Consider the following 22,085-nt stretch of genomic DNA (forward strand, 5'->3'; position numbering starts at 1 on the left):
CAGTTTGACATCGAATTAAGCATACATACATCGAGAATTACCATGGTAAGGAGTTTCCTTGTGAGGTAAAGGGAGAGAGAAATTCGTAGCAATGTTCCCTCCCGAATGAAAAGAAAAACTTTTGTTACTCTCAATACAAGTTAAGGTTCCTTGACGGTGAAAAGACATGATGTTATACTAACTAATCCTGAAAAGGAAGACTCGGAACAAAGAGAAGGTGAAACCTCATGTCATCACATCACCATTCTTGAGGAATTAGAGATCGAAACTCCTGAAGAAGACGTGAAAGATGTCCCACAGTCTAGAGGATGGTGGCCAATCTACCGTAGATAAGCTGAAAGAGGTAAACCTTGGTACAATAGAGGAACCACACCCAACTTTCAATAATACATCTCTCTCTAGTGAAGAGGAGAGTAAGTACATGATTTTGCTCACAGAATATTAGAACATTTTTATTTGGTCGTGCAAGGAGAGGCCAAGACTTGATCCAAAAGTAGCAGTCCACCATCTTGCAATTAAACCAGGGTATCGACCAATTAAGCAAGCACAACGACGTTTTCGACCAGAGCTTATTCCCAGATTAAGGTTGAAGTCAACAAGTTGATTCAAGCAGGATTCATTCGCGAAGTCAAATATCCAACATGGATAGCAAACATTGTCTCGGTCAAAAAAAGAATGGGCAGCTTCGCGTTTGTGTAGACTTTTGTAACCTAAATAATGCATGCTCTAAAGATGATTTTTCTTTGCCCACACAGAAATCATTGGTTGTATTTGACAAAATTCTTGGGGTGCCTCGGAGAATATGCAAAGTTTTCGTTGATACCCAAAAACATTAGCAGGTTCGTGAATTTGAATCTTCGACCCAATATAATCAAGTTCCCATAGCAATAATCGTAGTGTAACTGGTGCTCTCTTTGTATTCAGTGTCAACAACGGTAATGGCGGATCAGCTTGGTACATGCTTTTCATCTATCACAAACATAAAATGTCATCCATATGAAATATATTTAAACTAAATCCATCTGTTAAAAACACATTACCTTCTCGTCTAAAGGAGTGACAAAATGACGAGGCCGTAACAACTATGAACCGACTTCTTGGGAAAGCGCAGTCATATCTTCCTTTGTTGGAACAAGGACGAAGCAATTACGATCGACAACCATGTCCACTGATACCTTCACGTTGTCACCGTTAATGTGGTAGTCGAAAGCATTTCCAGCACCGACGACATTATCCTTTGTCCCAATCGCAAGTCGACAAGAAGTTCCATCCTATAATATTCAGTGAAAGAAAATATGAGCATATTAATATATTGCGTCCGAGAAATTGGAAACTATAGGAATCAAATTCATACTGACCTTCACATTTGTCAAAGTCCCAATTAATGCATAAACATCTTTATTCTCGTCACCAACCTTCGCTGCACATAAGTGTTAATTGATCAAATATTTAATAATTAGAAAATAACGTTTGAGTAAAAAAAATAAAAGTAGATGTCTTTTACCTTATCTTAATTTTTTATTGTCAAGTCCTCTATTTCAACTTCTTCTTCTAGAACCTGTTTATTTTCTTCTTCTGTGTCATGATCATTCGCATCATCTGACGTGTCAATGCTTTTAGAAGCCATTTGACTCTTGATCTTGCTCTCGTCAATAGTTTCTCCCTTTGTGGCCACTTTAAGAACCCTCTTATGGTTCATTAATTCCCCTTTCAATTCTAAGATACGAGCAACCATTCTCGCTCACTCTTCATCATAATCTTCTTCTTTATTGACCTTTCATTTCTCTCTTGTATTGTGGAAGTATTTACTCGGTGTGACATATTGATCCACCCCTCTAATCCTTCCTGGTGGATCATTCCCTCCTATGGCTTGCGATAGTATGTCAGAAGTTACATCTTCTGTTGAATGAGTAGCACATTTTGAAACAAATAGGTTGTCCTGTCATGGAAAGGTTATAGTATTTTTAGTAAGTACAAAAAAAAAAACACCCTTACAAGAGGAAAGTACTTTTGATTTTATTGGCCACCTCCTTTGTGTCTATGTTTGGAATCTCTCCATCTTTAGTTGTTTGTGCATTCTCCCATACTAAAGCACGATCAATTAACCCACCACTAGATGCACTTGCTTTCTGAAAAAGGAAAGAACATTATGATTAGTTTTAACGCATTACATGTTGCATTATTCGAACTCATATATACTAATTCCTTGCGTACCGTCTCTTCGGTAAGGTTTGCATAACCTTTTCGCGACATTAGTGGATTATAAGAGAAGATGAGACTGGTGTATGATGACCCTTCGCTACCAAGGCTGCATAATTTTAAAATAATTACACCTCAGCAGCAAGATGATGAGAGTTCAAGAGTTGTGAGTTGATGAATGAAGAAGGGGGAGTGGAATGGAGAAAAACTAAGCCATCTCTTTTGGGATGAAAATATTGTGTGCATACAAACAATTGGATGGATACATGGATGAATAGGGCGGATACATGAATTTGGCATTATTAAAAAAATGGTTTGTTCTCTACACGCAGTGCATGTAACTTGGCATTCGAGAAACACTAGCCAAGTACAAGTACGGTAAATAGGATGGTGGAGGAAATACCTATGCAGTGCCCAGATTCCGAAAAAAATAAAGATTTTGATGTGGAGAATAGTTCACAACATTATTCCCTCTAATGCAGGTTTGTACAAGAAAAAAAATAGCTGGAATAGGTGGTGTGTGTGATGTGGCTGTGAAGAAGAGACTCGAGAACATAGCTTGTTCAAATGTAAATCGGTGAGAAAACTGTGGAGGCTTAAATTTGACTCATATTGTTGCCGATTGGGGGATGGATTCTTTCAGGGAGGTGCGTTGTAGAGTAGTGGAGATGGGAAAGATAAGATGGAGCTGTTTTGTGTTGGGTGCTGGTAAATGTGTTTAAGACCCTCGTCAAAAATAAAAAGCTTGTTTTGAAGAGTAGGTGTTTCAATAGTTCATGTTGAAGCTAGGCTACACGTTGAAGTACACGTTCAAACTTTGTAACATGAGGAAGTAGGCTTTTTTGTGCTTTAATGTGAGAAGAGCTGGCGATGGAAGAGAATTGAGAAATTTTGGAGGAATTTTCTAATCTTGATTAAATAGTTGACTACGTGTTGGATTTCAACTAAAGCATGGTCTGGAAAGTTAATAGACCTACACGTGTAAGGTATAAAGTTGGAGCTGACAACTATGGAGATTTTAAAGAATGACTAATCCAATTTAGGATTAGTATAAATAGGACTTAAGGTTGGAATAAAGGAATGTTACTTTGAATTTCTAAAGAGCTGTTATGCTTAAAAGTCATTAGGCGATAAGGCAAGAAGACTTGGAGTTAGGCGACTAGAGGAAGGAAGGAAACTTAATATGTTTGTCAGTGATTTTCTAAAAGGAATAACGGGCATCTGAAAGTTTTCTTTCTAAGTCTTGTGTTGTTACGTAGTATAACACTTGTTTAATTCTGTTAATGTTTATGAGAAAGCACGATTATTTGAAATAAAGTTCTAAGTTAAGTTTTATGATTATATAAATTGCATGTATGCGAGTAAACCACCATCAGTTTTTATTTCTATGATAAGCTAGCTATTATGTGCACATGATGAGTCAAAGCAACCATGGGGTAGGGAACACATGGCAGTGAGAAGTTGGCCAATGCGTTGAAAGACGTATTGAGTTATCAGCCTAAGCAACGGAAAATAAACTGAAAAATTCTCCTAGGAATGCTGATAATGATGCAGTCATCACATTAGTCTATGCGTGGGAATGATTCACGTTCTAGGAGAAATTAATAAAAAAAGCTAATGTGTGTTTTATGTTTCGATGAAGCGTAAAGGAACATGTTTATAGAAAATGTATTTACGTAATAGTATGCTCAAAAAGGTTTTCTAAAACCTCACTTACTATTGACTTATGGTTTAAGTTTTTCTTTCCCAGATAACAATAAGGCATTAAGGCCAAGTTAAGGAAGTGTAAGGCAAGCAACAAGGCATTAAAATGTTAAGCTAGGCGTTCTTAATTTAGATTCAGAGAAGGCGTTGGAGACCTAAAGCCTTTGTTTTAACTCTTTATTGATAAAGAAAGCTTCTATTTGTACTCTTTGCATGATTAAGTAATTAAACAAGTTTGTTTTGTATCATACGTTGTGATATTTATCACTTAATAGTTAAATGGTTTAAGTTCAAACTAGCCAATGAAGCTGAAGTTCAAGGTTAAGGCTAAGCATTTTGGTGTTCACTTGGAGGCGTCAGAGCTGCTCAAGTTGCGTTCACGTCTCACAACAGGAGGGTCAAGACATATTGCACGTGACATTACAACGGCACGAAATAATAGAAGATTGGAGAAAATTAATCAAGATGTGTGTCATCTGATGGTAGCAACAGTGAGAATATGCATTGATGAATGCAGGCTCCAGGCACCAGCGAGGGAGATGGTGGTGGAGAATGACGCGCGAGGGTGATGCCTATGGTGGGTGATGAGGAGGTGAGAAGTTGGAGGTTGCCAGAGAACGGGGAGTTCAAAGTTAACATAAATGCTTCAATTCTTATTGAATTCAACTATCCACAAGCCAAAAAGACAAGAATCAAAAATCAAAATCCAGACGAGTAAATTGGTCTTTTAACCATTCACCCAACCAAAGTGACAAACATGGTTAAAAATAGATAATAATTTGATTACATCAAAATCAGGAAAGAAAAAAAGGGTCAGAACTGACTAATGAAAAAGAATCAAAACAAATTCAAACGTACAATAATCTTGGCTGGTAAATTAAACCATTCAATAGGGTTCACAATAACCGTCTTTTAATACAAAGAAACATCAATGATCATAAAATACAATTCGTTCAATCTAGTGCAATTACATTTTCGGTAGGGGAACGAGTCGTGTAAACTAAAATATGAACAAAACCAAAATTTGCAGCCATTAAATACTACTAGTGTATTCTACTACCTACCCATTGATTACAACGACTAATGATATAAACAAGCCTCTCAATGCAACATACATGTGCATTCAAGGAATTGACAAAAGGTAATTGTTGGCTTACAATGTTACTAATCTTTGTTTCGGGACGAACGATCCTTCCGATGACCACCAAGAATACGAGAAATCTGCAAACCTCTGCTGAATGCTTGGTTGAAGAGCATACGGGTTTGGAATTCTGAAACAAATGGAAACCAGGCAAGGAATGCAACAGGAGTGAAGAGAAGCAAACCCATGACGATCTCGTAGCCACGAGCTAGTGTCCTTACAGATCCCCAGAATCCAGCTCGCACAACAAGTGGTCTCAATGCTTGAGCAATCTGGAAACAGAAGAGATGGAGGGTGAGATCTAGGCATTCATGCTTAACACTAAGGGGCATTTGGACCTACAACTTGCCTTGCCTTGAGTGGAGTAGATTATTATAGCTCACTCAATATTTGGATATCCTATTATAATAGTTAAAGTTCTCAATTATTACAACTCACACTTTGCTACAATAAAACTATTTGAACATTCTCATTGTCCATTGTTTTTACCATTTTTAACCATCCTCTCTCATCCTTTGCATACTAAAATAGTCGGTATTCCCAAAACATGCTATTATAACCCACACTAGAATAGTTTGCAAAGATTGATTATTATAACCCACAAATGTAATAACCACAAACTATAATAACCTATTCACCCCTCCAAACAAACTATAATAACCAATTACCCTCTAACAGTAATAGGGGAAAATAAAACTGAAATAGAGAGACCAATTGATAAAACTTAAAACCAGGGCTTCAAAAATGAAATTAGGAGGTAAAGACAAAATCAATGTTCTAATGAACTTACCAAAAGCATGCCCCAACCAGTTGGCATGAAAGCAAGAATGCAAACAATGATATCTTGCACCGTCATGTGAGGAAGAGCAATCAAGGTGACGAGAATCGAGACGAATGTTAGGAAAATTAAACCCTTGATCAAACGGAACACAAGCTGGAAATCTGCACTAAACTTCCGCCTTCCAACCGAAACAGTCTGAAAAAAGTAGGAAAACAATATCGAGTTAATGTTGTGAAAGAAAATTGAGAAAAATAGCAAGTTAGTTTATCTGAATTCCCCTTAGAATAGCAAACATTAATTACCATGTAGAATACATGTATATAAGTATAAAGTTTCCTTTTCTTCCATGGTAAGTACATGATTTCACCCTGATAAGTGTAGACAACTATAGTTTTAAAATATTTTTCTTTCTTCCAAAGGCTAAAATGAATTGTAGTCAGACTTTTAAAGATGACTTGAAAAATCAAGCATGGATCAGATATATCATTTGCTCATGTGCGAAACCTTCAGCAACTCACCTTCATTACAAACAATATTAAAAAGATCACCAGCCATGAAATGCCATACACCTGTAATAAAAAAGGAACAATAATTAATGATGATATTCCTAAACTTTTAAATATAAATAAGGTGGATAGAAAATGAAGCAGTTGATTTACCAGGAAACTTTTAGTATTTGTTCGCTGAGTAATACTAAGATGATAGACGAGACCATACTGATATATAAAGAACCTAGAAGCTAGTAATATTTCAGCTACTAAGCCTCGCTTTCCAGAGTGGCGTAAATGCTCTTGTTCTTCCTCCCACCATGACTCCCAACTTTTTTCAGGTGGAACACCAATTCCACCACGATTACTTATCCATTTATTCCAATCTGTCCAATCGTCGACAATCTTTTGCCACTCAAAACCAGAAGGATTGAATAGAAAGGGAGCAAACAACCATGTGCCAACCATAAACCACATAGATACGGTAATCAACACATAAGCGAGTGCGCTTCTATAAGTGTGGCTAAATATCTGATACACAAGAAGTAGAATCATGAGCTCGAGACCTTTGACAAAGTGGCTACGGGAGTAGAGCCTGTAGTTATCGGCAAACTTGGCATGAAACACCACAAATCCACGACCTGTAGGCCTGTATTTGGCACCTCCGTGAAGTAAAGTCCTGCCATAATAGTGGGTCTTTGTCCCAAGAGAGAAAGTAAAAAAGACAGGAGCTAATTGTAATTGCATCAATACGAATTCACTCAATGCAGTGCGGAATCCCCTTTCCAAACCAATCTCCATCAGCATAGGCAAGGCCATCAAGAATCCAATTTGGACAAAAGATTGAGAAGCAAGGGCCACTTGCAGAGGTTTATTGTCTCGAATTGCTGGTTGAGTGCTCAAACCTTTTTCAAGTCCACTAAGAACAAGATAAAGACGACCATAAAGGAACACATATACTGTGAGGACAGTTATCTGCAAGAAGAGACATCATAAAGACGCAGCGGAAAGTGAAGAAAAAGTAGAAATATAACCACATATCAATATGCATCAAAAAATTAATGTACATTTAAGTAGTGCAAAAGGATAAAGAACACGATTCGTACCAGAGTACTAAAATAGAACCCAATAGTTGTAAAATAACAAGATAACATTCGGAAGAAGTCAAATCGATGTCCAAGACGGTATATATCACGACTTAATGTCTGTTCCCCATTCCCATTTGCTATTTTGGCTTCAAACATTGAAATTTGATTAAGACCCACATCTCTCCCTTTTCCAACTTGTATGTACTCATGATGAGTGACATTCCCTTCACGGAGAGTTGAATTGAAACCTGAAATTTTGTAGATGCATTAAAAGCTTGGTAAACTCAAAATCATTCTAAAGAGTTTAAAGAGAAATCATTTCATACCAGCAAATATGTCTTCACTCAAATTGATAACCTTTGAAGCTTTACTGACGCCCCCTCTAGTTAGGTGGAAGAGCCTATCGAACACGTCTGGATGTCCATAGTGGAAACGAACTCTAGACAAACAAAAATACAAAAACAGTTTAAAAAATGTCACAGAACTTGATTTAAGAATGCAATCAAAATTGTCAATATATGGACGACGCAGAGCAAATTCATAAACATCTTTCTAATAGTCATAATCAATACACAACTGAATGAAGACAACCGTATCAGGAAAATCATGAGTCTATACAGCATGAGCAGATTAAAAGTTTTGGCTTCATCAACTTCCAAGTATTACCCTCAGAGGCGCTGCTGTCACAAGGCTAAATTCTTGACTATACTTCAACCGAGTAATAACCATAGTGAGACATGCATCAGGTAGAAAAAAAACAATAGCAAGACAATCCCTCAAGAGTCTTGACTATTGAGTATCATAATTTCCCCCAGATACTACTTGGTTCTATTTTATAAGAACCTTTATATCCGTGACATAGAGAGATAGGTATTATAAGTTGTAGACCGAAACTGTACATAATTTCTAAATGTCAATAAACATCACTACTAGATTCTTTTCAGCTGGCTAGGAACAAAATATATGAGCGATTCAAAATCTGATTGAGATGCAGAAAACTTAAAGCTTTGCAAACTAAATCATAGACCCTCATTTGAAACAGTTCCACGCTCAAGCAGTATATTATCAAACTAAACATACAAAAAAAGAAGAGGATAACTTACTTCAGAGGGTTGGCTAGAAGTCTCTGACCAATGGTAACAAAACTAGTTTCTTGATTAGACATGAACCAAGCAAGCGATGAAACACTGCGTTCAGAAACAAGAACTACAATGAATACAGCACAAACTGGCCTTGAGGAAAACAAATGAAAGTAATGGATCAGGAGAGAGAGAGAGAGAGAGAGAGAGAGAGAGAGAGAGAGAGATTTTGCCTTCCAGTAAATATATGCTCTCGAAGTCCAAGAATAGAGGGGTATCTAACACCCTCATGCTTTTTAAGAAACTCTTGCAGCAAGTTCCTCATCTTCATTGCTTCTTCCATGTAGTTATCCTACAAACAACAATATTTTGGATAAGAAACAGATATATGCAAGAGAACAAAAAAAAAGTCTATGGGCAAGGGGATGAACGGGCCCTCCCAGAGAAGAACTGGCATATAAGGGCCTCCCAATTGTTGAAAATCATAGAAAGACTATAATTACACAAGTGTTTGGTACTCCACCAAGAAGCTGTGTGTTGAACCATATTCCAAAAAGAATCAAAAGAATCGTATTTATCATAAAGATCTCTATTATTTTTCTCATTCCAAATGCTCCACTGAAGAGATCGAGTAACACATCTCCAGAGGATGTTACTCTTTGGACGAATAGCTTTGCTATTGAACCCATCAAGCATCCAACTATCAATCTTGCTAGGGAGACAGAAATTCAGATTGAAAATTCTGACCAGCCTTTCATTGCAAATTCACAGTGCAAAAATAAGTTGTCCAAAGTCTCCTCATTTTTAAAGCAAAGGCAGCACATAGATGGGCTAAGGGAGGCATAATGAAGCTTTCTTTGGAGCTTCATAAGTATTAAGGCTTCCATAAGCTAGGGACCATAAGAAGAATTTAACCTTTTTCCAGACTTTAGTCTTCCAAATAGTGCACACCAGGGGAAAGGCCATAGTGGGAGATCTTTTGGTTACATTATGAAAGGTAGACTTCGTAGTGAAAATTTCAGAAGCGTTGAGCTTCCAATCAACACATTGTAAGAAGAAAATCCATTATATTTAACTGAACTTACCTGATTCATGTCTATTGTTTGCAAGCCCTCACCACGTGTAAATATTATCGCATGGTTCTGATTTTCTGGCTTTCCCTCACCCAAAATAGCAGGACCAGGGAGCTTTATTTGATAAATAATCTGTATGACAATTTTTAGAGCTCAGTTTGTGAATAATATTGAGGAAAAATAAAATAAAAAAATATTTAAGCATGAAACTAGACCACAAGATCAACATCAACAACTATAACCATGCCAAACTGAACCCAAGGATGCAATCACACTTATTTTAACCAAATACCTCATCCAATTGCACATGTTCAGTATCGTTAATAGATTTGGGTGAAGCAGCCTTCACAAGAGATGAATAATATGTCTTCTGGTTTTTCTTAGATTTATCTTTACTAGGCTCTTCCACCTCATCGATGTATGCCACTCGAAGGGATGGGTACCTGCAACAAATATATTTGGCGTTAACTACAATCCATATCAAGAAGTACCCAGGTTGATATTGCCTAAAGGCTATACTTCAAATTTGTCAGACATAAATACACTTGATGCTTCATTCAAAATAGTTGTTCTAAAATAATTTTCATGTGTTTTTATATGGATAATAACGTAAGTGGAGAAAATGGAGACATCTCAAATTTTCAATTTTTTTTTATGGATAACATATGTACCTGTAAACAATTAACTAAATTACATTTAAAACTTTAAAAGAAATTAAGAGTGAATTGAAACTTTAAAATAAATGGATAATGTGTTAGACATAATAAATTCTTTTGTAATTATCGGCCAAAGCATTTGGAAAGCTCTCCTTTGGGTTTTTTTTTCATTTTTCAGTCTTTTTTCCTTCTATTGACTTAATGTGATTCAAGTTTCTTATACCAATAAATGGAAACAAAGACATGAAGTAAAAAAACAAAAAGTTTTGAAATACAAGTAGACTTTTATTTAATGGTTTCTAAAATACAGTTTTTAAAGAAGTTTTATGGAAATAGTCCCACACATACTTTGTCATTAGTTTCAAAATGTCCTGGGCACGAGCGTCACCAGATTGCTTTTGAATCCCATACTGCTGACATGACACCACATAGGTAAATTTCATGTCTGATATTGCCTGACAATGTGCCCATAAGGACCTATCACCCTTAGAATTTTCTTCCGAGTTCAACTCCACCGCCTTGTAACCCTCCATTAGGTCTTCAAAAAGAATAAAATCAAAGTTAGAAGAAAATAAAAGAGAAGCTTAAAACAAATAAACAGCAAACTTTCGAACTTAGATTCAAAAAAAAAAAAAAAGCATTTGAAATGGGTACCTTGATCCTCAGCAGTATCAAGAAAAGCTTGAAGCTCTAAAGCCTTTCGGTAATACATCATTCCTCTTACTAGGCATCAATTAAACACGGTGTTAGATGCAGAACAACATTTCATAAAGAGAGTTAAAATGCAGTGCATCTGACAAAAGGAAGGAGTGAGAACCTGTTTTTGTTAATGTTTGTCCTCTATAGGATGCCCAGAGTCGAAGTTCTTCCTCAAGCTCATTTACTCCTTTTAATTCCTCTTCACCAGAGCATTTTACTCTTTCAAGGAAGTTTTTCCATTCATCTAAAGATATATATAAAAAAATTCATTCAAGGAAACTGAACAGAAATTGAACATGGGAATAACAGCAGAAGTAGCAGTATAAGAACACAAAAAAAAAAAAAAAAACAAAAACAAAAACAAAAAATAAGACCTGGATATATCTTTTGCAGGTAGAAGAGAATTGAGACCCCATCCTCATTTGGCTCTTCTAGATCATGCAATGAAAAGAGAACCTCCTCCGTGTAGTATGGAGTTAGAACACTAAGTTTAACGTCACGGTATCAGCAAACAAATAAGGAGAAAATGAAACAGGCCCCATGAATAAAAAGGAGCAAACTGTCTAACTTAGTAAAGAAAAACTCCCCACCTATACATCAGTAATTGAAAAAGGAAAAAAGAAATATAAAATACTATAAGGGCGAGGAGTATGTGAAAGTAATATTGAAAGAAAACTACAGAATAAGGGAAGGAATATTTCTATTTTTTCCCAATTGAAATGAAAATTGCACTTCACAGTAGCTATAAATTCTAAGAAAAATTGACCACGGTACAAATGCATCATCCTTCACTTAAAGGACAACAGCCCTATTCTGTGGGAAAGGTCATACACAAAGCAGATTAGGGGTGAAAGTTTGCAACACTCAGTATACTAGAACTAGAACCGACACAATGTTGATCATTACTTGGAGAGCTGTAAAACAAAAACTTCTTTTCTAATCAAAATCCATAAATTCATAGATCAAATCAAAGAATATACAAGCATAGCCAAGACCCCAAGAAAAAAAAGAAAAGGGGTAACAAGAAACCCCCTCAAGCTAGGACCAACCAATCAATTGTTGTCCACAAATTGAATTTAACTGCAATTCAGTATTTTAAAGAACTTTTAATTTACAGATTGAAGCTTTAGCACTGTTAGGGTAATTATTTTCTTAGTAGTTCAACGCAGGCACTCTTTGCCCTCTTATGCATTCATTGCACAAGACTTTACTGTTCGAGCTGCACTATATCCCCATCACAAATTGATATAGCCTAAGTAACCACAAGTAGTAATCTTCCAAGAATCAAGATTGTGAATCTTTTATTAGAATGAATAATGTGCTTCATACAAGAGAGGGAGACTCCCTTTATAGAGTTTATCACAAGTGGGGATAAAAAAGAAATTAATCGAGAATGTTAACTAATTACCCATTAACCACTATTCTTTAGTAAAAAGCAAAAGCATAGTTCGCTTTGTACTCTATGCCTGGCTTCATCAATTAACCCCTATTCTTCTTAGACCACAGATGTTCTTAGTTTCCACGAATAGATATTAGCAACCAGAGGAAAGCAAATTCACCGGAAAGTTTGCCCTTTCTAATCTCCTTTTTGGTTGCTCTTTTCAGAACATATTTGAATTGGAAAGCGTTTATAATTACTTTGTATTTTGTTTCGTAGTTTTTTTTCCCCTTTCATTCCCTTCACAAGTTTATATCTTTTAAGCATTAATCTCTTTTCATTTCTTCAACCAAAAGTTACATCTCTAAATAGATTCATAACATTTCAAAAGAACAAAATCAAAGGAATGCAATCAAATAAAGAATAAAATAACAACCAAGGTAACAAATGAATAAGGCTTACGAGAAAGAAAGCATGTTCCGGACTTTAGGTGCAGCAGGCATGTCCATAAACAATGAATTTGAGAAGAAAGAGATACGCCTTCTTGCTTCTAAGTTGGAAGGTACATCCATAGCAGATTCCTTGGTTGTAAGCAATAGATAGAGTCGTTTAATCTGAACATAGAAGTATACCCATTACACTTCATGGCATAAGCTAGTCCACAGAAAATAAACTGTTAAATTTTCTGGTTAACTATGTATATGTGAACCCCTCCCAGCTGCTTTATATTTTTTGTTTAGTTCAATAACACAATGGGTGGGGTGATTTAAACTTCTACCTCATGGTCAATAGCACAAGTTACCCTATGGAGCCTAGGCGCAAGGCACATTATATATAAAGAATATATGTGTGTGTGTATGTATACATATATATCTACAAAATTGAAAGGAGCAACAATGTATAAAATATAAGTATATTTCCAAGGTGGAAATGAGACTTGACTCTAATGTATAAAATATTATAATATTAGTTTTCTACCTAAAAAGCAAAACACAACAGAAACTAGTCAGCATTCAACAACAATCAAAATAAAAGTTCATTCCTAAAGATCAAACACATCATCACTAAATTGATCCTCGTCTTCATTCACTCCTTCGTTGGACTTATAGCCATCGACATCTTCTTCTTCCAAATCAGAGTCATCCAAATTTACTTATTTGGGTGTGGGTTGTGTGGTAGACGAGGATGAACATGAAACATTAGTCTTTGCTCTCAAGGTGCTAGCTCTAGAATAGTAAGTTGGTTCTTTTGCCCCCGCAGCTCTTGAAACATCACCCCACGTTAAAGTATCATCGTCAAATACCGGCTCATCCTCCTCCTCAGAATCATCATCCAATCTTCCAATCAACCATCCGTTACTATCATCAATATCTTTTAAAGAGATGGGGTCAATGATATCTCGAAGGTTGTATCGACATTTTAATGCTCTATTGTATTTGATCGGCCATTTGAAAAGATTCAAGGCCACTTGGTGTTGCTCTATTGTTTACACTAACATACCCTTCATCTTCTTCCTTGATACTGTAATCTTCTACGTCAATGTCCACAATCAAGTTTCTTTGTTCTTTAATCTCCTTTTTCTTGGACATGTACTCTTTAATTTCTTCCTTCACAAGATCTGGACATTTTTTACAAGCTGTGGCATTTCTTATAGCACATGCTTTAACTTGTCGAACTATGGACATATTGCCATTAACATCAAAACGTTTGACCTGACTTCTTATTCTTCTCCCAGTAATTAACACCTAAACTTTTGGACATACCCACATGGCTTTTCAACGTTGATTTTTACCATTTTCTTGTGATGGAATGTTTTTTATAAGAAAAAATTACATTGATGTATGAAAGAAAAAAAAGGCTAAGGCCCAAAACCAAAGCAGTCACAAAAGATGTCATAGTATATTTTTGTATTTTAGGAAATCCATCATCGTAAAAGTACGATGGCAGAGAGGCATGCTTTAAATGCTTCCTTCACTGGGAAAAAGAAAAAGACGCATGAATATTTCATCAAGCACCGACCTTTTCCTTCCATGCTTCTGTCTGGTCAACAGGAAACTTTATGGCTCCAGTGGATGCAAATAGTTGATATTGCTGGTCCAATGAAGTCATTCCTTCATGCCAAGATCCTCCATGGAGTGTTTCAAGCAAACTATTTAAAAGTTTCACGTAAGATACATGATATATGAAAAAAAAATATTAAGAGACTATTTTTCTGAGACATCACAAAATTTAGACACAACACCTGGATATATGATCCTCATTCATGATATCTCTTGTTACATCTTCAAGCATGTCCTGAAATAAAATCACTACAGCATCCTTGTCCTCTTGCTTGTTATCCAACTGAGGTTTGAAGATATTACACAGTTAGATTGCACAGACCTCAATGAATCAAAATGGATAAATAGGGCTAATAGCAAAACATTACCAAATACTTGGTAAGCTTGACAAAGCGATCATAGAGCTTTGGAAGAGCACTCATCTTGAACTCACTTATTAGGGAATCCTCTTCTATGTGTTTGTCCACCTCAGTAAATATATAATCTATAACCCTGGTAAAATTCACATAGTGGGTTAAACATACAATACCAAGAAGGGGGTAGTTACTAATTAGAAACCAGTTAATATCTGCTTGTATAATCGATATGTTTCTTAATAAAATCTCTTAAAATACCGATTGACCCAAAAACTTAAGTTTGTAGATGAAGGTAAATTTAATTATACCATCTAACACTTCCTCTCTCTTATAGCCTTGAAATATGTGAAAGACCCAACAAGTTGAATTCAATATTAATTGTAGAGTAAATAACATTGCAAGAGTTCGAACACAAAACCTCCCTAGACCATCAAGTCTAATTCATCTTAAATCACCAATTGACTCAAAGTACAAACTCGTGGGAGAAGGTAAATTTAATTATATCTCGAACTAAAGACTTACTCTTTCTCACGAGCACCTTGAACTAAATGTTTAATTATCTTCTTAAATGATGCATAACATTCACGAATAGCACTGGACATGTAGCTGTCAGCAGCAATTCGCTTTTTCAGCTCCCGGTCCTTTCCATTGCTATCTTTAGCCATGTCTAATGCTATTGGAATCTAAACAAAAAACAATAAACACTGCTCAGTCATTAACCCACACACATTTTTCCAACAACTAAGGTCCACAAAAAAGATTGACAGCAGCACACGGACCTTACTAGCAAGAAGAAATGGAGGCCACTGCATCAGGCCTAATTCAGTGTCTGCCCAATAAGGAACAAGCAAAAGGTCCATTTCCCTGTGATATTTAATATCTTAAGCCAATGACATGTTCACATAGAAAATTCAAAGAATTGCATAGAATCGCTAGCAAGAGCAAAGGACTGAAGGAAGATAAGGACAACCCAAACCCATTATGGGTTTAATCTTATAAGTTTACCTATTACTTATAAGATCTTCCTCCCTAAAACTGCTGATTATTTTATTCCACAGTTGAGCGAATCTAGCACCCTCTTTCTCTTTGTTAGACGAAATCTGCAGAATAGCCAAAATTTTTAAAAAAAGAAAAATGAGAAAAAGGAAATGGCATGCCAAACCTCAGGACAAAGAAAAGAATTGAAAAACTAGGAAGTTTAAGGCAGAAAAACTGACTACTGAAAAGTTTCGGGAAAGAGTAGCCTTAAGTCCTTTCTTCTTCGGTTCACTCTGTTCCTCTGGAATCAAACAGGCATTAAAAGCTCCTGGCAAAGACTCAAAACGAGACCTGAGCATTCCCAACGTACGAATCTGAAACAGTAAGAACACTTTCCTTAAAGAGTGGAAGGAAAGAACAAACAAAAAGGCATATAGCATTTTCTACTTTACCATTATTCATCCATTTAAGTTTTCAAATTTAGTGGTGATTTAGATTGTAATCATTGTATCCTCTTGCATTGAATTGTTGAAATTTTGAATTTTTTGGTTTTGTTTTCTGTCATGTATTTCAAGCATTGGTCTCATATCATTATTTCAATGGAAGTGTTAAACCCCCAATTCTGCATACCTATAAAAGAAGGGGCAAGAGAGGAAATATACCTGAGGCTGCTTCAGGACAGATAATTTGAGAGGAGAGGAAAGGCTGCGGGACCCACTTGACTGTTATTATAAATAAGGAATGCTTGGGGTTTGAAGCCCTAGGTCTTATTTTGAGTAAAAGCTGCTAGAGGCTTTTTGGGAGAGGATTCCAGCCTTCTCAAAGGAGCTGGTCACTGTTTTATGTGTTTGTCTTAATTTCCATTTGAATTCTTTTTTGCTAGACTTTGCTATCTTGCGGAACATTGATTTTATTGCAATATTTATTGAGCAAAGTACCGTCTCTATTTTTGCTATTGTTGAAATTTTTCTGAGTTTCAGGCCAAGGAATCTTAACAGGAAGAGAGGAGATTCAACTTTACTGAAACACTGTAAGAGAATTAGATAAAACTGCCCTTTCTCCATTTTCTAAAACTAAAATAAAAAAGATAAAAAAAAGTTTTCTAAAAAAAGGAAAAAGAAGACTACGATAAATTCTGAAGTGAAAAAATAAAACAAAAGTAAAGGTATAGAAACTACAAAAAGAACGTAGCATTCAGGCCCTTGCCCAAGAAGTGCAAAGTTTAGAAAACCCAAAGTGAAAAATAAAACAAGAAACTGAAGGTGCAGGAGCAGGAGCACCAAAAAAATACATAGGCTCCCTTTCACCACCTCAGAGGGCTGGTGATGTAAGAAGAATGGGGCGAGTTGAATAATTGGTTAAAGGTCTAGGTTAATTTCCTTTTATACCACTTGTATTAAAACTCTATATTAAGGGGCCTTTCCCTCATGTAAGGAAACAACTTGAATAATATTTATCCTTCAAAATTCGTAGTCAACAACAGCTAGGGTTTTATAAAAAAGGAATTGTTTTGTCAGTATTCTGCACAAAACGACTTCTACAGGTACTGAAGGATTGGTACTCGAAAGGAAAGCCTAAGATTTTGTAGAACTGTGCAGCTAGGGCACAGTTCTGCTGCATTTGAATGGAAAGGGATCACAAAAGGCATTTTAAGACAAAAAATCGTCCTTCGATGTTTTTTGTAAAAGTGTACAAATAATGACATCACGCTGATGGTGGTGGTGCAACAGACAGAAGATTCTTATGCAATAACAATATCTCAATGATCTCTTAACACTGAGGAACTCTTCTTTGTTAGCTTTGTAGGAGCAAGGAGGCAGATCCTTTCCTGCCTTTAGCTGTTACTTCATTTTTGTTTTGATATATGTGCATTCTTGATTTTTATAAGAAAAAGAGGAGAAAAAATATGCAACGCCCCAAAAATTAAGGTATTATTGAACTTAATTATCTTAATTTTGTTTAATTATGTTAAAACTATTGGGTGTTATTTTGAGATATTTGATTAGAATTTATAGTTTTGTGCAATTAGAATTAATAAATATTTGTTTGTAGAATATTTAATTAATTATTAGATTTGGACTGTTGATGTTGTTGAAATTAAATTTAATTGAATAATTTTTTAGTGTTTATTTAATTAGATTGAAGAGTGGAATTTTGTTAGAAATTTGATAATTATATATGGGGTTATATATATATATATAATTATTATGGAAAATAAAAAGATAATTATATTTGTAGAAGTAAAATTATTGGTGGGAAAGATAAATTTTTATTGGGGAAGAGAATAAAGTTGATTGATTGGGAAATAATTAATGAAGGGAGAGATTAGATTTATTTGTTGGAGAAGGAAAATGAACTATGAAATATTAATAATAATAGGATACTATTATTAATAGAGACATTTGCAGAAATAGCAAAAGAATTTATGATAATAGGATTTATGTCACTATATTTTCAAAAGTAGCAAATTTAAAAGTGGATAACCATATGATAACCCTCTAATAGCTCTCTGATAACCGTTTGATATCATTAATTACTTGTCATATTTGTCATATTCGCAATATGCAAAAAAGAGATGTTATAGGCTATTTTTTTCTAAATTTTTTTGTCATCGGATGCAATTTCCCTTATTAATATTATTACGATTTATTTGTTACATAAAGAATTGGGAAGCATGCCAAATTAGAGAAAAATAGAATTTCATCATCTACTTCGTGGAAGCCCTAGCCACTGCACGGAAGGAACCCCAGCCTCGTCATGCCAATCAAAAGTCGTTAGTCCCTTCATGTTTCCAAACCACTTCCTTTGTTGTGCCTAGCCAAACGCGTCCAATCGTCTCTGTTCGTTTCTTACTTACCCAAATGCTTCCTTTACGCCATTGGTCGTCTCCTACCGTCGATGATTGGGTTTTGATATGTCCATGAAATATTTATTTTTGGTCCTACGTAATTTAAATTTTTGATTTAAAGTGGATTATTTTTCTTTGAAGATTGTTGACTAGTTTTTGGAGCAAATTGTGGTATTCTCCCGATAAGGTTGAATTGGTTTCAACTTTGGGTAAGTTTGAAAGCCTAAGTAAATATTTGGAGGATTGGTTGACAAAATTATTAATTCAATTTTGTTTATGTTTGATTGGTCTATTTGGAAAATTCTTAACTATCAACTTAGGGAGTAAATTTTAAGCTAATCTCTTTCGAAAGAGATTCAACTACTAGACCTCAAATGAAAAAGAAACTAAGAGCTTGCATGTATTTTCTTTTATACATTGATGTAGCTAAGATACATAATGTGTTATAATTGATGACCGATATGTTTATGATGCATGATATATTAATCACATGATTAAGGACTTTATTGATATTCATGTTATGTTTATGATGTTGCTACATGCTATGGACTGTGATGTTCTGTTAACTTTGGCCATTAAGGTTGTGTACCTACATGTATGGCGTCCCTCGAGATCACCACTTTCTCGTAGATTTATAATTGGGTGTGTTCAACAGGACCACCAGGACCACCACTCTGTCATGTCATGTTTATGAGTGGTCCAAGGGACCACTCACAACCCGATATCACAGGTGTTTCTTTAGGTTCACCGACAGATGAGAGTGTTCCTACCAGATCACTAGATTGCGTGTGTTCCATCAGACACATAATAATTTTGGGTACCTCCTAACAAAATCCTAATGGGGAGTTAACAAACACCTAACTGGACTAGTAGTGGGTCCCTTGTTGAGTATATATTTATACTCACTCTTTTTTATATTTAATATTTCAAGCAAAGGTAGAGGAAAGTTGGCGAATGACAAGAAGGATCTGTAACTTGCCATTGGAGAATTACGTTGCTTCCACCTTTCAATATTTTGATTTTTAGTATTTTATTAGAATTTATCGGGATTCGTTAATTATTTTTATGTTATCTTCTTTAAAAGTTAGATATGGCCTAAAGAAGGACTATGTTTACTTAGCACTTATTTCTATTTTTCCAAAATATGATTTATGAACGAGTATTTTGAATTCATTTATTTAAGAATTTAGTTTTCTTCTTTTTCTTTTAAAATTCAAAATTTGTTATTTATTTTAATAGTAATCACCTTAGTTTAGTATAAGGAGTTAGGTCGTTACAAAATAAGCCTTAAAAAGCTATACAAACCTCTCCCAAGCGACGAAATGCACCATAAATACCACCAAATAACGTGGAAAATATGGCATACCAAATCTGTGCATCCATAAAGTAAACCTGAAAAAATTCGAGCTCATTAGGGCAGAACACAAATTTAGACAAAGCAAAAAGTGAAAAAGAAAATGTCATGTTGAGATGGACAAAATTCATACAAGAATGATAGGAGCCCAGAGTGCAATGACAACGCCAATATTGTTTTTTGCTGCAGAGAACCAAACAAATATTAGAGCATCAAAGTTGGAAGGGAACAACTCCTTTGCATATATAATTCTGTCACCCACCCCTAGGAAAGAACTCATGCCATTGGAAGACAGTTATTCGAACACTCATGATTGCTTTTGTTGGACCTACTAGAGGCTTTATCTGTCAAGAGAAGCATCAGAATAAGTTAAAACATGTGAAGTCATTGATGTTTGTGCTACAAGGAAGTAACCCAAAAATAACAGATCCAGGTAAAGTTGCAGCATCAAAGAGGGAGCGGTTAACAAAATTCAGGACGTTTAATATACTAATGAGTAATGATTATTGAGCTGACAGTTCATAAGCAACACAAGCAGTACAGGAGAAACACCTCTATATAATAACTGAATGCCAGTTTCGTTGCAATAAGCAGCACCCAGAACAACGTGTACCTAAAAGTTCAGAAAAAGATTGATTAGAGAGAGAAAAATTGTAAATGCAAGAATCATTATTTTAAAAACAATAAATTCTTACTTGACAAGAGAAAATGTACTTTCATGCATTCCTCTGCCAACATAAAGACGAGGCTGCAAATTCAATGAAAATACAATGTGAAACTGATATTGCAGAACAGGAAAATGGAACATAAGAAAGTAGCTATCATTCCACCTGTGACCACCACATCATGAGCATCACAATTCTGTAGTTGGAACTCTCAAGAAACCGACGGATACAAGGGAATAAAAAGAATACACTAGCTAGCATATTCGGAGACAAATAGATAACAATAGCCAAGATAAACAAGGAGGGTGAATTTGAAGTGTTGCCACCAAACCAGCCTTTAATAGTTTGAGCAAACCCAGATGGATTCTCCCAGCTATAAGCATAAGTCACCGGAAGAATTACCACCCAAGCAGCAGCTGAAACCACCTTCAAGATATACCTCAACTTAACATAAAATGACATACTCCGGTGGGCTTTCCAACTAAGAATCACATCAAGGAGAGCTGTACACAATAAAGACACCAAGAAATAAGTAATCTATTGGATGGAAAAGCTCCATATTAGGAATCAATATATATAATAACTAGGAATACACAAAAGAACCACTCCCATGAATCAAAGATCGAACATCAATCCTAGGAGATTGAGTTGCTCAATTCAGCGGTAGTTAATAACATATAACTAGACTAGCTGCTACTATTTCAGGTGCATTGAGGACAATGATTTATTTTCTGCATGGGAAAAAAACTGAAAAAACAAGAAGAAAGAAAGAAAAAGGGTCTATTTTGCAATCCGAGAACCAGAAAATTTAAGATGGAAGCCCTTAAAATCCAAAATTGAAATTGTTAGCAAAATCTAAAGGTTGTTCAAAAATATTCAAATAAGATATTGGCTCCTGCAGTTTTAGGATGTGTTTAGATTTTAAACAAGGTAAAAAGTTTTTTTTAATGAGAAACACAATTTTCGTTGAGAAAGAATGAAATAATACACCGACATACAAAAGACCAAGCCCACAAAAAGGTGTCCTGCTATAAAAAGGGACTCCAACTATACAAAATCCTGTTGGAAACACGGGACTAGTTGAAGTTAATAGCCTCAAGGGTATTTTTGTAATTTTTTGTACCAAGTATTATTTCCTTGTTTGTTAAGGCTTATTGTAGCCTATATATATTCTTACCCCTTGTAATTTTTGGATTTTTTAGAAAATAATAAGAAAGACTTATAGTAGTGGTTTTTTCTCTCTGTACTAGAGCTTTCCACGTATACCTTATCTTTTGTCTTCTTCCTTTCCATGTATACAATACTAAGTTTACTCCTCATGTTTGGTCATGTGTTTTCGTAGGGGTATCGTCTGCACCAAAGAGGTTATAAGTGTTACCATCCTCCTTCTCGAAAGTATTTCGTGTCCATGGATGTCGCCTTCCTTGAGGATAAACCATTATTTCTTGTGAGCCCTCTTCAAGGGGAGAGTGTGAGTGAAGACGCTAACGGGCCCATTCCCTCCATTCCTTTAGCTCCTACTGAGCCCTCCTAGGTCT

At 35.5% G+C, this 22,085-nt stretch overlaps 1 protein-coding gene and 1 long non-coding RNA gene across 7 annotated transcripts in view; both read right to left on the bottom strand.

The window, feature by feature from the left end:
* Nucleotides 1–830: 830 nt before the first annotated feature.
* LOC127148149 (uncharacterized) lies at nucleotides 831–2,308 on the bottom strand. Its single transcript, XR_007818904.1, has 5 exons — nucleotides 2,215–2,308; nucleotides 2,028–2,129; nucleotides 1,505–1,939; nucleotides 1,359–1,420; nucleotides 831–1,271 (listed from the first exon to the last, which is right to left on the bottom strand). It is a non-coding gene; the product is annotated as an uncharacterized LOC127148149 (long non-coding RNA).
* A 2,449-nt stretch (nucleotides 2,309–4,757) lies between these two features.
* Nucleotides 4,758–22,085, bottom strand: part of LOC103492490 (callose synthase 3) — a 38,053-nt gene continuing 20,725 nt past the window's right edge. For all 6 annotated transcript variants that reach the window (XM_008452890.3, XM_051081460.1, XM_008452886.3 and 3 more), the window contains 28 exons: nucleotides 20,713–21,050; nucleotides 20,578–20,630; nucleotides 20,435–20,495; nucleotides 20,145–20,226; nucleotides 20,016–20,065; nucleotides 19,834–19,920; nucleotides 15,920–16,054; nucleotides 15,708–15,802; nucleotides 15,482–15,566; nucleotides 15,225–15,385; nucleotides 14,715–14,838; nucleotides 14,529–14,629; nucleotides 14,306–14,435; nucleotides 12,749–12,900; nucleotides 11,283–11,392; nucleotides 11,027–11,152; nucleotides 10,864–10,932; nucleotides 10,558–10,747; nucleotides 9,846–9,996; nucleotides 9,566–9,685; nucleotides 8,714–8,832; nucleotides 8,505–8,588; nucleotides 7,728–7,840; nucleotides 7,420–7,649; nucleotides 6,485–7,288; nucleotides 6,344–6,394; nucleotides 5,835–6,020; nucleotides 4,758–5,316 (listed from right to left, as the gene is read on the bottom strand). In XM_008452890.3, the coding sequence (XP_008451112.1) occupies nucleotides 5,068–5,316; nucleotides 5,835–6,020; nucleotides 6,344–6,394; nucleotides 6,485–7,288; nucleotides 7,420–7,649; nucleotides 7,728–7,840; nucleotides 8,505–8,588; nucleotides 8,714–8,832; nucleotides 9,566–9,685; nucleotides 9,846–9,996; nucleotides 10,558–10,747; nucleotides 10,864–10,932; nucleotides 11,027–11,152; nucleotides 11,283–11,392; nucleotides 12,749–12,900; nucleotides 14,306–14,435; nucleotides 14,529–14,629; nucleotides 14,715–14,838; nucleotides 15,225–15,385; nucleotides 15,482–15,566; nucleotides 15,708–15,802; nucleotides 15,920–16,054; nucleotides 19,834–19,920; nucleotides 20,016–20,065; nucleotides 20,145–20,226; nucleotides 20,435–20,495; nucleotides 20,578–20,630; nucleotides 20,713–21,050 (4,256 nt within the window). In that variant the 3' untranslated portion in view covers nucleotides 4,758–5,067. The remainder of the gene's footprint in view (nucleotides 5,317–5,834; nucleotides 6,021–6,343; nucleotides 6,395–6,484; nucleotides 7,289–7,419; nucleotides 7,650–7,727; nucleotides 7,841–8,504; nucleotides 8,589–8,713; nucleotides 8,833–9,565; nucleotides 9,686–9,845; nucleotides 9,997–10,557; nucleotides 10,748–10,863; nucleotides 10,933–11,026; nucleotides 11,153–11,282; nucleotides 11,393–12,748; nucleotides 12,901–14,305; nucleotides 14,436–14,528; nucleotides 14,630–14,714; nucleotides 14,839–15,224; nucleotides 15,386–15,481; nucleotides 15,567–15,707; nucleotides 15,803–15,919; nucleotides 16,055–19,833; nucleotides 19,921–20,015; nucleotides 20,066–20,144; nucleotides 20,227–20,434; nucleotides 20,496–20,577; nucleotides 20,631–20,712; nucleotides 21,051–22,085) is intronic.

Source organism: Cucumis melo, chromosome 2, assembly GCF_025177605.1.
Source record: "Cucumis melo cultivar AY chromosome 2, USDA_Cmelo_AY_1.0, whole genome shotgun sequence".
Classification (NCBI taxonomy): domain Eukaryota; kingdom Viridiplantae; phylum Streptophyta; class Magnoliopsida; order Cucurbitales; family Cucurbitaceae; genus Cucumis; species Cucumis melo.